General features: G+C 33.3%; 1 protein-coding gene across 3 annotated transcripts in view; it reads right to left on the reverse strand.

The window, feature by feature from the left end:
- Window positions 1–18655, reverse strand: part of LOC126770698 (uncharacterized) — a 234614-nt gene that overhangs the window by 11486 nt on the left and 204473 nt on the right. For 2 of the 3 annotated variants that reach the window (XM_050490200.1, XM_050490202.1), the window contains 2 exons: window positions 331–492; window positions 72–150 (listed from right to left, as the gene is read on the reverse strand). In XM_050490200.1, the coding sequence (XP_050346157.1) occupies window positions 72–150; window positions 331–492 (241 nt within the window). Of the gene's footprint in view, window positions 1–71; window positions 151–330; window positions 493–14637; window positions 15452–18655 lie in introns of all 3 variants that reach the window. The other variant, XM_050490201.1, reaches the window with a different exon arrangement.

Genomic DNA, 18655 nt, shown 5'->3' on the forward strand with positions numbered 1-18655 from the left:
CAATACAGTTTTACTATATTTAATTAATCTATCCATATAAATACTTTATCATGTGAAGGAATATTATTCACCTGTTGACATCCACGTCGGTTGACTCCAAGATATTTCTGGCTTTGTCGAGGTAGCCATGTTCGACCGCTGCAAAAAGAGCTGTAACAAAAGATAAAACACATTGCGGATTTAAAATATTACAACTATTAAAATTATATGAAATATTTTTTTTATCGATTGCATATTTTTTATTTTAAGTGATTGTAATGTAAGATAGAAATAAAACATAATAATAAATAAATATTAAATTAGAAATAAAAGAAATAAACAAAAAAATACCCTGTAAATGTATGTTAACTTGTGTGATTTTATCCTGGTGCGCACGCGCATCTTTATGCAGCCGGCGAGCCGCTTTGTCTAGGTGCGGGGGGAGCGGCGCGCATGCGCTCAGCGACGGCAACTCCCCCCCGCACCCATCCAACAGCGCGCCGTACTGGAGCTCTATATAAAATAAAAATAACAGAAAAGAAAATAACTAAAACGTGTAATAAAAAAATAAAAAGAAGATAATATAAAAATAATTTAAATAATTATGAATGATAATGTTTTCCCAGCCTATTTCGGCTTTATAGGTAAATATAATGTACAAGTTGCCAATCATATCGGCCTCTCATAATTCGACCAGTCCGACCGCGGAGAGTTCAGGCGTAAGACCAACAGTTATACGAGCTTTCAGAGACACGGGATTGAAAACACTGTCATCTACCTCCGGAGTGCTACTGATAATTTTTTGACACAAAAGCCCAATAGTATATGCTTATGGGAATGCTCGGATGGATGAGGCACTAACGAGCTCGGTTGACAAAAATGCCATACTCTCTCTTCTCTCGGCTCTTTCGATACCCACGGGAGGAGATGGAGTGGCTCATTAATCTATATATTCAACACCGTCGGGAGTACGCGGACGGCACGGCGGCACGTGTTACGCGGTCGTATTAAAATGCTTAGCTTAAGTGAACTCTATATATATTATAGTCAGCAATCAGATCCTTGAGCATCGTAATGTATCTGAGTAATGAAGTTCGTTAAAATGCTTACAAAATTTTAATGTATTAGTTATTTTATAAAATAATGATAATATAACGCTATGAAACAAAACATAATCACTGTTTATGGTTTGTGGTCTGGCGATAAGGTAATCCACCGGAGATCATTTTGTTTGTCAGTCTACAGTAGCGGTAATTTTCAATAAATTAGTTTTACGACGATGTTAATATTTTAAAAACATATTCTTAATTAGAAAAAGTTTTTATAATTATAATATTTTGGTTTTGTGAAGTCATATTAGGTATGTAAATATGGAAAACTTTTTTGTTAACTACGCAATGCCTGTACTAATGAAGAGTGTTAGTTCTTATAATCTCAATAGTTTCTTGTTCGTTCTTTGTAGAATCTACATTCCAAACCGGTGGTAGCTTCACATTCACTTAATCCTCTAACATTCGTCGATTTGAAAGTCCTTATAACTATTAATAATATTTTTACTTTGATTAAGTTATATTATAATTCAAGAACCAGTTTGTGAATGCTTAATAATATGCCATTAACGTACATAGTGCCTATTTAAATTACACGTGACATAGAATATTAAGATATTCTATGTCATGTGTAATTTAAATAATATAATATACTAAATATTGCAACCATAAACTAAAATAAAAAACGTTTTTTGGTTATGGTTTTTTTTTGTGTACTATAGATAGGCGAACGACTATATGGGCCACCTGGTGGTAAGTAGTCACCAACGCCAATAGATATTGGCATTGCAAGAAATTTTAACCATCGCTTAGCTTGTGGTACCTACTTAGACGGTTTTGCACAAAGCCCTACCACCAAGTGAAAATATCATTGTTTATGAGTAAGGCTGTTTATGTTTAATGAATTCATCAATCGACTCATGACTCGTCTAACCCCTTTTGTTTTTATCTGTTAGACACAAAATATAATTTCAAATTAAGAGACACATTATAAAAACACATATTTATTTATGGCCAGTTTTGCGTATGTCACTTTTAATATAATTTTCGTTCCGAGTTATCCTGTCACTTGTTATGCATAAGCTTTATCGAAGCCAAATGACGTTGTTGAATTATGTCCCGATTCCATTAATTACACGAAGTAACATCTCTCGTCAGACTCAGTTGACCCGTGTAATTAATTTGATCGGTGCTCGTTGCTTACCGCGTGTGATTAACGTTAAATGCATTTCGCATATTGGTAGAACCTTGTGTATTTGGAATATGTGAGGGCTCTGTAACTATTTTCAAAAGTTAGCTATACTGTTAACAGTGCACACTGTCATTTATAATTTCTTAAATCACGCGAAATAGGTATTTATTATAATCTGCACACATCATTAATTCATGATGATGTTGTGCTCATCGCACAGGACATATTATAGTTCACTTGCGTTTTCGCAAAATATATCCACCCTCTATTTCGACTCATAAACCGATGGACGGCAACGACAAGATCAATGGAAAGAGTTCAGGCTCTTGAAAAGTTAAAGCTTTGTGTGTTTTCCATGACTGCATTCTATTTTCGAGAATTACTCGACAGAAATCCTCAAAACATTTTTATTGGTATATACTTAAGACCTCGGGGAGTTTAAACGTATAAGTTAGACACGACAAAATCCAACTAAGTCGTCAGCCACTAGACCAGCGAGCCTCATCGATTATAACAAAATGGCAAACGATATTTGCACTAAGCGTTCGGTAATGTTTTGTTTACGAGAACTGAATGTTCTCTAAAACTTTTCCCTAATATTTCTTTTTTAAACAAAAGCGATTAAGAAAGATAATTTCAACAGATAATTTGTTAACGTTTATTCCACTTGAGATAATACTCACTCATAATGTTTTCTCCTCCAAACAGTCAAGGTTCGGGATTGTATGTTAATAACGCAAATCGTTACTTCCATGAACCTTTTGTTTTATGCAATAGTCTTTTGAGGATGTGAAAATGTTAAGAATTTTAAATAGTTATACCTTACTTGGATAAGTAATAATAAGAATTTTTTTTTGTGGCAGGGCTATGTGCAATCTCGTCTGGGTGGGTACCACCCACTCATCAGATATTCTACCGCAAAACAGCAGTACTTGGTATTGTCGTGTTCCGGTTTGAAGGGTGAGTAAGCCAGTGTAATTACAGGTACAAGGGTCGTCTTGGTTGGTGGTGCAGTGGCGATGTAAGCGATGGTTAACATTTCTTACAATGCCAATGTCTATGGGCAGTGGTGACCACTTACCATCAGGTGGTCTATTTGCTTGTCCACCTTCCATATCTATTAAAAAAAAGTATACTTATAATGTAAATAATAACCTTAAACAATATTGTTATTAATTTTCCTCAGATGTTTATGGATTTTTTTTATCAATAAATCTTAAGATCATAATTGTTTACGTTTTTTTTATAACTTAAATCTTAATTAAATAATCAAAGCCCTACTGTTGGGCTAAGGCGTTTTGAAAGAAAACTTATTTACCACGCTTGAATGAGCTTCCCAAATAAAAGTGTAGTATTTTTAAAATTTTTAATGTAAGATTATATCGAGAAGAAACTGCTAGAAACACTATTATTCTAATTCACAAATAAAATTACATCATCATTTAGATTTATACATCCCGCGAGGAAATCAACTAACAATAAATAATAATATTACACTTTTTTCTCCTTAGATTATATCTCAATATTGTTCAAATTAATAATTCAATTAATTTCAATTAAAATTATTATCAATACTAAGTACAATCAATTTCAAATTTAATTCAATTTAACTATCATATATTATTTATTGTTATTATTAGAAAATGTAATTAATTATATATTTTGGTCACTCAGTTGATACAAATATTAATAATGAGCATGCTGTAATTACCTGTAATTAAAAGTGCAATTAATCTTGTTTAGCCCACATTATATATTGTTTGTTGTGTTATTGTAACATTTGTTGGTATTTCGATATTAAATTAATAAATAAACACTAACGCTTACTTTATTATCATAATTATATTTATTCTTGTATTGTATGTCTTTACATTTGACGAGCCGATTGGCGGGGTTGGTAGATACTCGTCTTACACGCCGAAGGTTGTGGGTTCGATTCCCACCTAGGACAGACATTTGTGTGCATTAACATGTCTGTTTTTTCTGAGTCTGGGTGTAATTATTTATATGTATTATGTGTTTATAAAAGAAAAGTAGTATATGTAGTAAATCAGTTGTCTGGTTTCCATAGTACAAGCTGTGCTTAATTTGGGATCAGATGGCCGCGTGTGGATAATGTCCCAGGATATTATATTATTATTTTTCGACATAATTTTATTATTAATTACCAAAGTTAAACTATACTATACTTTATACCATATAATTACCAAAGTTAAACTATACTATACTTTATACGATTTTATTATAGAAACTTACTATCACCAAAAATAATAAAGTATTTATATTTATAAGGCGTTAGTATACTTTGTTCGATCAACTAATAAAAAATACCACGTGTCAGTTATAAGTGGCGTACAGAATGCGTACAGAATGGAATGATTGATCGTGTTGTATTCTATTCTAACTATACTTAAAAGCTTCAAACTGTCTTGCGACACAGAAAAATAACTCTTATTACAATACGGATAAAGTTACAAGATGTTCATTCCTTAAGTTATAATGAGTGACTTTTCATTTTCAAATTGAATGTTTCGAAGGTTGTCGTGAGGCCTCGAATTGTCACAATAGCCTTATTTGGCAACACACGACAAATTATTATTAGGATTGAAGGTGAATGTATAACCCTTTAGAATTGACAAGTAGCGATTTATTATTTTCGCAATTGACAATATTTATGTTTGTTTTTATACATGTTTGATCATTTTAAACACATACATACTTATTATATAATATGTACATTAAAATATTTTCATACACATAAATACATACATACATATACAAATTTATTCGTTTTCAAAAATAACAGAAAATGCTGTTAAAATTAAAAAGTATTTGGAAGGTTTTTATTAATGTAATAGAATAACGTGTGTATTGAATTTAGTTACTACTGAGTTCAGTAGAATATTTATTTAATCTTGTAAAACAATGATTAAGTAAATAATTATGTTGAGAACTTTTAACCATTTTACGAAACAAATTATTTTATCTTAATTACATGTAAAAAATAATCGCTTATTAAGGCCACCCTTTTTTGTCACCTATAAGTTACATAATGTTGTATGAATATAAAATAAAATATGTATGTATATAGCAAGATTCGCAGCTTCTGATTATTCTGGTTTATTCAGGACGATACTACTCACTAGTAAAGATCTCGCTTATATTTGATAAAAAACAGAATTGAATACAAATATAGCCTATGATATATATATACATCATTTTTTCGAGACATATAGCTTGTATAGAAGTAATAAATATATTTAAAAAAAGAAATTATACATTAATATGTATTTAATATTTAAAGCAATTAATTCAAATGATGCCTATAAATATAATTGATATTATAATTCTACTCGTATAATACCGGATATTGTGAAACTTGATTTTTAGAAGTTTCTTTTCTAAAATTCAATGTGTGAAACTATTTAAAATATTATATTTTTGTACTGACTCGTTTTTATAAATTTGAATTTTTTATCGTGTGGTTTCCGGTAGAATAGAATAGAGCTGGTGATGTCTGCGGGCCGACTAAGGAAATATTTCGTATTAAGTGCATCCGTCGGTAAAAATTTTTAAAAACAAGTAAAGTAAAAGCTTGTTATTCATCCCTATGCAGAGCTAAGCTTCTAGGTTTGCAATACGTATATGCAACGTGCAAGATATCAAACAACCAGCAGTAAGTATGCAAAATCCATTTTCTTGCAATGTTAATAAAATGTCCCGGCATCTAAAACTTGGGGAGTGAATAATAATGATAGTGCATTTTCTCAATTTATGTTTAATTCTGCAAATACATGTTTTGCACAATTTAATATCACTGTTTTAGATTTTGTTACTTTGCTATAAACAAGATTAAAACTATTTTAAAAATAATACCTTAAGTTGTATTAAATAACACATACGTGAAATACAACATACATAAAAACGTTTTTTAATACATAAATTAAAAACACTGCGTTGAGAATTTTTCGATATTTATTAAGGATTCATTATAATAAATTAATAATATAGAAATTTTAGTACGCAATAGCATCCATTATACGTTTTCTATATTTAAGCGATTTCCATTAAAAAGTAGTGCACAGTGCAGTGGTATTCGATTGGTTGAATCAACGTGTCCACCGTAAACATATGTATCACAGACTTGTGGTATTATTTTAGAAATCTCTCAGGACGTCGAGCAAGGCACTTTGGAAACATTTACAAGTTCTTATTTAGAGTAGAATGTCCCACAGCTGGTCTAAGGTCTCCCGTTGAGCTGAAGGTTTTTTGGAGCTTATTCCACCACGCTGCTCGAATGCGGGTCGGTGAATGTATGTGCCAGGATTTTAGTTAAATAAGACACATGCAGGTTATCTCACGATGTTTTCCTCCACCGTCAAGCACGAGATGAATTATATAAAAGCATAACCGCTAAATAAAAGCTCGTTTATACATATTACTCTTTTTAAGTAGACTCCTGAGTCGTTATGTTAGTGAATTAAAGTATAAATCTATCGAAACGTAAACTTAGTACTAACTTTTATCTCAAAATATTATTTACGATTAAATATATATATCCAGTAGGGATTATTCATATTATTCATATAAGTAGTCACCAACGCCCATAGACATTGGCATTGTAAGAAATGTTAACCATCCCTTACATAGCCAATGCGTCACCAACCTTGGGAACTAAGATGTTATGTCCCTTGTGCCTGTAATTACACTGGATCACTCTCCCTTCAAACCGGAACACAACAATACCAAGTACTGCTGTTTTGCGGTAGAATATCTGACGAGTGGGTGGTACCTATCCAGACGAGCTTGCACAAAGCCCTACCACCACCACCATTATTTATATATTCATGTATTGAGTTATAAGATTAATATGTGAACGTTTTTTTCATCATAAGATCAGAAAATTGTCTGCTGGTTTTGTTATAGAATATATATAAACGCAAATACCTGCCCAGGAAAGGATATATTGACTCTACCGAATTGGAAACTTAGTGTTATACTTTTATTGTGTTTATACAATGTTTGTCACTGATTCTATCAATTTATATTATAGTGGTTATAAATCTGACCTAGGTTAAGGTAAAATCTATTGGATTCTCATCTGACAGATTTGTTAATTTAAACCAGCTTGACAAGTACTGGCTACCCTCGAGGTAGCTGATCCCTTCTTATTATTTATTATATTATGAATAATTTTGTTACCACTAAAATTGTTACAATTGTGATGTAAAAATACAAAATGACCTATAATTGATCCTTGCGGAACACCCATTCTTAGTACAGATCCGAGACTTTACCTATTAATTGACTTTTTTTGAAATATGTTCTTATGATTTTGTCTTCAAAGCAATGAGATTTAAAGAGACTTATCATCGTAATGTGTTTGCTTATGTAAAAGTATTTCCTGTATATTAGCTCTACACAATCAAACGCCTTAGATAAATAACAGAATATGCGTTTTTTTTATTCTGCCTGAAATACATATATCTAAGAAATTCTATTCCAATAACGGTATACTGATGCAAAGCTTTTCTGTGTTTGCATCACCGTAAGTTGGTTTTCAATACTTCACGACTCTGACATTATGTAAGTTCTCACAGAAAAGTACTGCTGTTGTCGAAAGTGTAAGGACACATTCGACAACAGCAGTACTTTTCTGTGACTAAGGAGTTAAATGTTAAATTTTAGGTGAAAACTATTTCATTCTTTATATATTATATAGCTTTGTATAAAACGTTAAATATAATTACATAATGATTAAATAACGTTGAAACGTCGGACCAGGAAACTAAGTGAGGAAGATATTAGGGGAGGCATATATCCAGGAGTATGCCTTTTAAGGCGGACGGATTTATAGACACTAGTTTTTTAAATAAAATAAACTACGAAATAAGTCATATTAAATCCAACCCAATGGTATTTTCTTCAATTGCTTCGAGTAGTAGACTATACGAAGGGCTCGTTATTTAAGTAATTTTTAGTTCATTATTTTATGTGGGTGTATGTCAACTTACGTACATCTATTGTATCGTGACAAATTTCTGCTAATTAAGAGTAAAAATAAAGAACAATAGCGCGCTAACGACGGGGTTATTTTTAACACTATTATTTATACTGGAAAGACATGCGTAGCAAATAGGTCGACGTACAATAAGTGGTCTCGTTTCAACACGATGCGAAATTGTATTTGTTTCTTTTAAACTTATTTTAGGAAGGCAGGAGAGGAAACAATATAGTGCTTGACGGTAAGTCAATTTCGATCATGGGCACTGCTACTGCAGGAATTGTAACTCATTTTATACAACGTTAATGTCCCGCTAACGAGGGAGTCTAAGTTATTTCTCTTGTGTAATTACACTGGCTCAATCATCCGAACGGAAACACTGCAATACAACGTATTTATGCTTAACAGTAGAATGGGTATTTGTACTACCTAATACATTACACTAACTACCCAGACCTGAGATGCAACTTGTTTAGCCAATTGTACCTATCAATCAATGCAATGACGAAAATAATTTTTGTAATTATCGTCATAATTTGGAGCTCTCATAAAATTTATTTAAGCTTACAGCTTGCGCCTACAAGACGTTACCCGCCCCGGTGAATGCTTTGTCTGGTGGCTTGTCGACAAAATAAGTGTGTGAAGTAAATTAGTAAATTAAACTCCACTTATTCGGTTTTTACAATTAACTCGGGTTGATTGATATGAATCTGTTAATATATCGAGGTTAAAAAATCCGTGCCAATAAAACTCATATGTAAATTAATATTTTAGTTGTTTAGCAATTAAAATACGCAAGATTTCAGTTTGATTGGACTGTATAACGAAATCGGAAAAAAGTGGCCAACAAACAAACAAACGAAAACATTCCGCAGTTAAAATTATTTAACATTATAGAGTATTAATCACAAACTCGTTCCGTATTTCCGTTTTCATAATTTTAAATCAGCCGCATGTTTTTTATAATCAATTTCAATACCGAACTTCATCGATACTCATAAATTAAATGTATTTTGTAATCAATACAAAAATTTGAGCCAATTTCACCAACCAATTCAATTAAGTTATTGTATTGTACTTACGTTCATATTGATGTGCTTAATTTGTGATGATAATTCATCTCGTGCTTTACGGTGAAGGTAAGCATCGTAAGGAAACCTGCAAACCTGTCTTATTGCACTGAAATTCTGCCATATGTGTTTTCCACCAACCCGCATTGGAGCAGCGTGGTGGAATAAGCTTCACACCTTCTCCTCAAAAAGGGAGAGGAGGCCTTAGCCCAGCAGTGGGACATTCACAGGCTACTGTTATGTTCATATTAAGTGAAGTTTAAGAATTATAAGAACTTTGCTTTGTAGCAACAAATAGCAATCAATTGTATTGAGTACCTAGTATAATTCAGTAGTTTACGTAAACATTTTTACTGGTATGATAGGCATTTATCATAATTAAGATCAAGGTAATTATAAAGTCATCAGAAAATATTTTTAGGAATCTTCGTATTTCCGCAAAGATAGGATAAAAAGCGTTGTTTTGCGTGTTAATATTGTTACGTTCTGGGATGTTTTTATATTTACGTGTATAATAAAAAAAATTACGTGGATAAGACCGCGGAGCGCAGCTTATTATATTATATAATAAATATATATTTAAGCGGAGTTAAGGAAAATCTGCGCTTACCGTGTATTAAAATTGTTTCGGATAATGTAAACCACAAACAATATTACAACATTAACACAAATAATAATAATAATATAAAAAACTCGATTTAGTAATTTCCCATGATTATATAGTGGAGTATAACAATCTATGGTTACAAACTACAATTACGAAAATGTATCGTTCTTATTTACATTCAACTGGAAACATGTATTGTTTTAAATTTCTCGTGACTTCGATTCCGTGCGTCGACACATCGCGTGGGCAATCATTACTCAATTACATGTCCATAAAAACAGTTCGAAAGTAACAGTGATGCATCGTATGTAGGTACTCGATAGCGGAAACAACCGTCTAGGTCACCGTGCGGAACGCGACACGAGATTGACAAAATCGGACGTACTAACGAACGGAAGTAAAAAAACAACACCGACACCGTCGCGCTAAAGTTACAAATAAGCACATCACTATGACCACAGATTAAAACTGGTAATTTCGAAAAAGGAACTGACCGCATGTAAAGAACTCGACCATGTCACTCCATTCGAATAGCATTGTTGTGACTGAAGCGGTGAAGTGGTCGCACGGTTTCGGGCTCAGTTGCATGTGCTATCTTACATCTATGTCATCACCGCATCTGCGAGCGTGGAAAGTGGCGACGTGTAGGATGACGCTTAGTTCGAGTGCAAGTTCAAATTAGTTTACACCCAACACCAGACAGACGGTGGAGCTGTTTATACATGTTTCGCAATTGAAAAATATTATGTTACCTTCTATTGAGGATATGTAACGTTTGTAAAGCGTTAATGTAATCTGTTAAATATTATATCGGTTGTAATTGAATTGGAAAAAAATGCCGAACGTCTTTCGCCGGTTTTTCTTTGATCTGATTTATTACTTTTCAAAGCCAAAGAAAACGTATTTAATTTGTCTTTATTATAGCAACATCATTGCGAAATTTTTTTCTATACTCCGGTTAAACTTAAAGCTTGAGTACGGATGACAATATTCCAAGTGGTATGTGTAATAAAATAAGCCTTATTTATATATAATATACAGAGATATTCTACTATACACAAGAGGTCTATATGTTAAAAGTATTTATACCGGTGAGACGGCATCGAATAACCGATATCTGTATTGGTTAATTGATTGTCAATAAAGGATAGGAAATGGGATAATTAGGGCTACAAGTTCATGGCGTCAATTTAACTTGAAAGAGTTCAACGGTCAATAAGACGAGCGATGGGAATTAAGAAAGCTAATAAATATCAAATCTTTTGAACAACTTCATCAAACGATGGGCCTTGTCTCCAAACATGTCTCCACTTTCAAGATAAGCACTTATTTCGTAACGCTCCACACAATATCGTTCGAAACACTCCCACACCACGATTCTACCCACTTATATAACTCGAACCGCATAATATCATAATACAAATAAGTAGGTCTCATTATGTTTGGGTACAAATGAAAATAATTGGCTTTATAATTCACATCATTATCTAAAACAAAAACAAATTCCTTATTCAAACTTTCAAATTTTCATTCAGCAACCGTTTATGTTATGTGTACGGGTATTATTATAAATTATGTATTGGATATATTTATTAGTTCTTAGAACACTTCGTATGCAAAATTAAAAAAGTAAAAATAGCACGGCGTTTGATATACTACCGTGGTATACGGTATGGTATCTAAGTCGCTGGAGCGAGCGAGTTTTGAGGTAAGCGGCAAGTTTTTGGATAACGTAGATCAGCCGCGTGGAAAGATTTTGAAAAATAAAAATACGTTGTATATAAAAAAAAACTATTTCCTATTGATTTCTGTTTCATTGGTATCTATCTATTATATAAAAAAGTTTTCTATGTTTGTATTCGTTTGTTGTTAACAGCACTGGCGCGGGGTTGGCGTAGTACCATCGACATACTGTTAGCACGCGATTCAAATCAGATAATTGTTTACGTAAAAATTTAAACAGTTATTATAACGCACGATGGTTACTGGCCACTATCGTATATAAACTACGAAATTAATACAATATACTCATACTACACGAAAGATGAAAGACGAAAAAACTATTTAATATAATTAAACAAAGAAATGATCTAATACTTTAATTAAACAAAATGATTACAGTTGTAACACTGAATCAAATCTATGTAAATACATTAAAGTGTAATGTTCATCGTTTAGCAGATCTATTCGGGAAGACACGTAGTTAAAAAATTGCCGTTGAAGTCGATTATGAAATTTAATCTAATAATATCTGATGGTAAGTTCTCTTATACGGTAACTGTAAATGATCGACTGTTGAGCTAAGTCACACGCTGCTCAAATGCGGGCTATACATAAGCACGTGGCAGAATTGCACTCGAAACATGCCGGCCATTTATAACGAAAATTTCCTTTAAATTAACCTCATGAACAGTAGTCATCACCTGAGTTTGAATCCGCTATCTTATGAATATTAGGATTTAATACATTTAACTTTACTTATAAATTAGAATAACAAAACATCGGATAAACAATGAGAGAACACAAAAAGTTTGAAAGATAAACGTAAAGTAGAGATTACAGATTAAAAACTTATTCAACAATACACTTTTATCATTTGTAATTTGCTATCTTTAATGGGAAGTCGCACCGGCTTTGTATGGAGACGATTCTCACGATCGGCGGTGAAACGCACCGTTCTTGTGACGAGTCGCGATAAAATTACTTTTGTTTTTAAATACAAAAAAGGTTTTATGGTACTCTATATATCCGTTATAATTTGTTTTGTTTTTTTTTTTAACATAATTTGAAAGTTCTTTGTAAAGAAAGTTACTGAATCTCATTGCACAATAAACAAAACAACTTACCAATACCATGATTTTTCGAATTATTCCTGTATCCAGACGACGAATATTTCTTTTTCTGATGAACACCTGAATACATTTTTAGTCGTGCTATTTTTTTTATTTCACTATTAATCACACGACATAATTATCATAAACAAAATATACATAAAATATAAAATATTTGGCTGTATAATCACTACCACTGCATTAAATCTACACTATTCAGTAAAATACATAATGTAAGTTGTAACGCATCCAAAATACTAGTGTTAATTTTTTATACTTTGAAATCAAACAGGCTAAGGAATGTTGTTATTATGCTTGGGATTATAATCGGGCGTCACAGTTCACGCAACTCTATTGCGGTTTATGCACATAAATATCTTAAAATTAAGGAAATTACACATATTACTATGTTATGAAACGTGGGCCAATTGTTTTATCGTCCAGTTAACGTGTTAAATAGCATTTAAGTTTGAATATGCACAGCGAAAAGAATACTTATAGAAAGAGTTGTGACATTAAAAAAGATAAGATCTGCATAATATATTTTTTTATTTTTGCTATTGGACATTAACACGAAAAAAAGTCATTGAAGTATTTTTTACTTATTACCTACATACTTATATACATCAATAATATCGTTTATGTAATATTTGTATGTATTTTTACAAGGTAATTTTATACAAGTAATATTTATTCTGAATTATGTATTATTGACAAGCGATGAATATACATGCTTTACCAATTTCGGATGAGTGATGCAATGTTAATGGCAATACGATGAAAAGTACTGAAAAAAGTCAAAAGGTATTGGAATAAAAAGTTCTGCTAACGAATTGTAATTTTATAAAGAACACTATTTTTATTGAACTTCAGCCACGGCCGTCATTATCATTGGGGACATTATCAATTCGCGAGACGAGTTATAATGCACATGTGCGTGTGCAAGCACAAGTGCACTCTCTAATTCCTCGCTTAATAATCCGATGGGACGGGAAAAGCCAAATAAAAGTTATTGTTCTTTACTTAAATATTATTTTGGAATAATTACGGTTACTTATATTTATTTTTTCCCCTATCTGACCTTTGATCTTTCATGTTTAGAAACAGCTTATTAATTTCATGTTATCGGTCTTTAGATTGACCCAGTTGGCAGGCAACACAAAACAAAGGAATTGGTTTCTGAAACGTTGATCAAAGTCAGATTCAATCATTTTACATAAATCTGAATAGTCATTGGTCGATGGAAGCCAATGACACAACTGGCGACCAATGAGCGTTCAGTGTTTAGCCAGTTAGGTTAATCACTTAATTTTAGAAACTGGTCAATGTTATGTTATTGTTTTATAATACATTTAAAATACGTATAACAGGTGGTTTGATTGTATGTTGTAATATATATATATATATATACAAAGGTTATCTGTTGTTACAGATATAAGCGTGTGTTTAATAGTTATTTGTGAGATTAGTCTGAATGGTAAGGCTGTGCTTTTTAGCTGTTATTAAATTCGGCTGATGTAGACCCAACGCCTAGCATGAGATGAATTATAAGCACATCCCAAGATCTTCAGCAAAAAATCACATGTTCTACCTGTAGGGCAATTCGTTTACTTACGGCTATTATTAAGGATTTCAATTTGTTATGTATTTAAAATCAATACTGTCGTCGGTAAGTCATGATATGATAAATGTAATTAATTGATATCCGTACCGCTCGATGAGGCGGCAGTATTAATTAATTATTTATTGAAATACCAATTTAGGTAACGCAAACATTACGATATGGTAGCGGCCTAATAGTGACGCAAAGTTCGGAGTTGTTTGCGTATTAAATCTGAGTCAACATAATCGACCATATCGGGTATAATAAATTGGGTTCTAAATAAAAGTAAACACGATACGTACTTAAGTAGGCCGATGGAGATAAAGGTATCTGCTTCCTATCCTTAGGCGGAGTGCTGTACACGAACGCTTGGTTGACGCACCCACGTGGTTGGCTCCCACACGTCATATCGCTCTCGGAGCCTCTCCGCGTCCGCCGATGTGTAACTGGCTCCGTTATCAACTTAGCGCTCTCCGATTTGCCCATACCTTTTAATTTTCTCTTTCCTTTATCTTTCTCTGGGGAATTGATATGCAAAATCGCCGCAGCTTTCGGTGGTATCTTTTCAGGAACTAGTAGTTCCTTCGCAGAGATGCTCTTCTGTTTCTTATTGAATAAATCACTGAACTTAGTTTTCTCGATCCTCTTGTGCCTCTGCGGTTTCAATGTTAAATCGATGTCGCCGCTCTTCTTCCTCAGTTTCACAGGTTCCTGCTTCCGTTTCGCCATGCTCGGTGTTTTCGCTTTGTACGTGCCGTCGATGCCCGTATACGCTACGTTGTAATCCTTCTCGCCGTTAAATATTTGAGTGAGCACGACCTTGTCACGCTTGATGGATTCAATTTCGTCGGATGTGTCCTCGTCTTTTGTAGATCGCCAACGGTTTCCAATCAATCGTAGGGAAGCGCGGACGGATCGGGACCTTCGTAACCCTCCTTGCTCCTTCTTGAACTTATCGAGGAGGGTCTCCATAGCCCTGCGAGGGGTGAAGGGGCGCGCGGGGCCCTGGGCATTGCACGTCACGATCGACTACGCGCACGCTATTCAGTCGAACGATAGTTACGCGAGTCGTTTTCTTTCCGACGTTCACTCGTAGTGGCGTCGGCCCGTTGAATGCTGGCAACAACAATCAGAGTTCTGCTAGGGCTCGATACGACCCCGGACCTCCTAGAGCCCGGTCTTTGCCTACGGCGGCCGCGACCGCCTGATTGTGATAAACTGATCTCATTTACTCAATCTCTTCATTTGATAAGATAGTTATGCTGATACGACTATTTGAAATGTACGCATGTCAGAGAGACAGATTTGTTTACTGTGACGTATTTAATGAGATAACTAAGAACTTAACTCTAAATATCGTGTCGATTTTAAATAATGCACTGGCCTCGTGATGTACTTGTGAATAGTATTACATTATAGCTGTAAGCCGACGTGACTTATGGCGTAGTAGAAACAAGCTCTGAACCAAGCGTACACGCGATTTATTTCGTTAGAAAATTTTCATTTCCTAGCAGGTTTCGATAAAGATAGTGCAATAGCTTTTATGACTAGTAAGTGTATAATACTGTCATAATATATTACAATGAACGATCTGATCCGTGAACTTTAAGCTTTTAAACTTTATGAACTCCAAAGCATTAAAAATTGATTTTTCTTAAGAATGCCAACTTCGGTAATGAGGCTGAAGTTGTCGGTTCGAGGTTTTTATAATAAGATGCCTTTAATAAAATTATTAAAAAGTTCAAAGCTTTATAAGAGATTTGGCTGGAAATATTTTATATATATATATATATATATATATATATTAACAAAAGCCAATTAAAATAGAGTAGTTAAAATTAAAACCCTTCCATAAAACACTATTTATATAATTTTAAAACAATAAGCAAAACAAATTTTCTTCTTCCTAATTTTTCGTAAACATTAAACACTAATTTATATTTAACACTTTAAATAGCATGTGTTGGAAGGTCTTGTGATTGATTTAAAGGTAATTTTAAAAGAAACCGGGAAAAAAATCTAATAAGGAATAATGCATCATAATGCAATAAGAAAAAAATACAACTTCCCAAATTCGTTCCTTAGTTCGTCCCCACATCACGAAACAAGTCCCAAGTTGTGTCAGTCAGGACATTGCCTTTTTATTTATCTGTACTAAAATTATCAATGCGAAAGTAACTTTCTGTCTGTCTGTTCCGCTTACAAGGCCAAACCAGTGAACCGATTTTGATAAAATTTGGTATGGAGTAAGCTTGAACTCCAAGGCCATAGGATACTTTTTTACCTAATATCCGCCCTAAGGAGGAGAGCCCCTACTAGGCGGGCGAATACTAGTAAGTATATAAATAAAATATCATAACTGCTTATAGAAGTAAGAAATTGATTTCTATGAGCAAATGGTGCGTTAAGTTCGTTTACATCATTATAATACGTACAATATAAGTTGGCCGGTTATAAGTAGTGACTGCGCTGGTTCAGTTTTTACGTACAAAGCGATGTTCTAGGCTAGAAATGATTTTTTGCATACTTCTAAAAAGAAAAATGGCGGATGCTCAATGGATGCAATTAGCACAGATCCGGGAGAATTGGCGCGCCTGTGAGGAGGCCTACGTCCAGCAGTGGATTAATATGGACTGAATATGATGATGATGATGATACTTCTAAATATAGAAGTATAAACGTAGTATTTAAGTAATTATAACGATTGTCCTAAGTTCAGGCCGGCCAACTTATATTGCACGTATTGTAATATAGGTATTACTGCGCGCACTAGCATAAATAAATAAAAAAATATTCTTGTTAAAGATATTTTAAGACTTAATAGAGAAGTCGACATTAGCAGGTTTTTTATCTAATGTATAAGTTAGTAATGTTTCTTTGTTCTTCGAAATCATTTATCCTTATCAGCTTCGGAGGAGTCGATGACTTTCTATTAAACACTGTTTAAGATAAGCAGATTTGAGAGTAGTACTTTTTGAAAACTTCAGGAATAGTCTTTACTGAGAATCTTGTTAGAGCTTTAATGTTCCGTTAAAGAGGAGCTTAAATTTAATTAATGAATAAAAATACATGCAACAAGAAATATTGTGATACAAGGTGACACTAATAAAAGTATGACAATCAAAACTTCCAACTTCCTATTCTTCGAAATATTCAATATTCATCGACCTAAGGTTAATTTGATAAAACGTTTTCGGTTTTCCACCTTGCAAGTACGAAAAATTTCGTTTCGGGAAGATAATCCTTACATAATCCTTTATACATCTAAACTTATGCTACTGGCTATTTTCCAAGAACAAATCATGGAGATCCATCAAAACATAATTGCCATGAAAATTTTCCCATTATAAAGTGATTCACCGATCAACGAATTTGTATGTAAAAATTATATACGTACATAAACAACACAGGTATTCGATATATATCAATGTCCGACAAACGGAAAATTCACTAATTAATAATTACGTCGAAACACGTTTGAATTTAAGCGATCTCATCTCACGACAGGTATCGATGCAAAAATGCAAAAAAATGACCACTTTGACAAATAAATTCCGTATCTTTTTTTTTTAATTCGTTTGATCTCGATATCAACTATGTATGTTAATAATACTGAAGAATTGATGAATGCATTTTATCTAAACCTACAATTGAATAAGCCGTACTCGCTCAGAGTTCAAACCCGGGCAAACCTCATTGAATTTTCATGTATATAATTTATATTGGGTTTCGGCGATCAAGGATGGCGTCACGTGGCCAATGAAATCCACGTGTATCCATCAACTCGCATTAGATGTAGCTTGGTGGAGTACGCTCCGAACCTTCTCCTCAAAAAAGAAAAGGAGGCCCTAACACGACAGTGGGATATTTATAGTCTGTTACTTTAATTTTGATATTGAATTATCCAATTTGTGTTTACTATTGGGTTTCCGGTACTACGGTAATCACAATCTATAGCTGTCGTAAGACGAGACTAAGGATGTTTTCTAATGGCCATATCATGCAACAGTACCATGAGGCGTCTGAACAATTCCGATCTTTATTCTAGCAGTGTTATACAACACCGCCCACTCCGAGTAAAAGAGATACGTGCAATTGAATGATTTCATCATGATATATAATGTCCTCACGTTATGGTTGTTTTAATGTAAGTTAGTATCTATCTGCTACCGTCTGATAGTCCTTGTTAGAAGTTTGCAACACTTTTTAGCTACAAAATGCTAGCAATACGAAGCAGAAAGAATATTCTATTCAAAGATACAGTAAACTTGTCTTTCCAACTTTATACAGAACTTCTGCTCGCGTCCTTGCATTAACTTC

This window comes from Nymphalis io, chromosome 9, assembly GCF_905147045.1.
Source record: "Nymphalis io chromosome 9, ilAglIoxx1.1, whole genome shotgun sequence".
Lineage (NCBI taxonomy): Eukaryota > Metazoa > Arthropoda > Insecta > Lepidoptera > Nymphalidae > Nymphalis > Nymphalis io.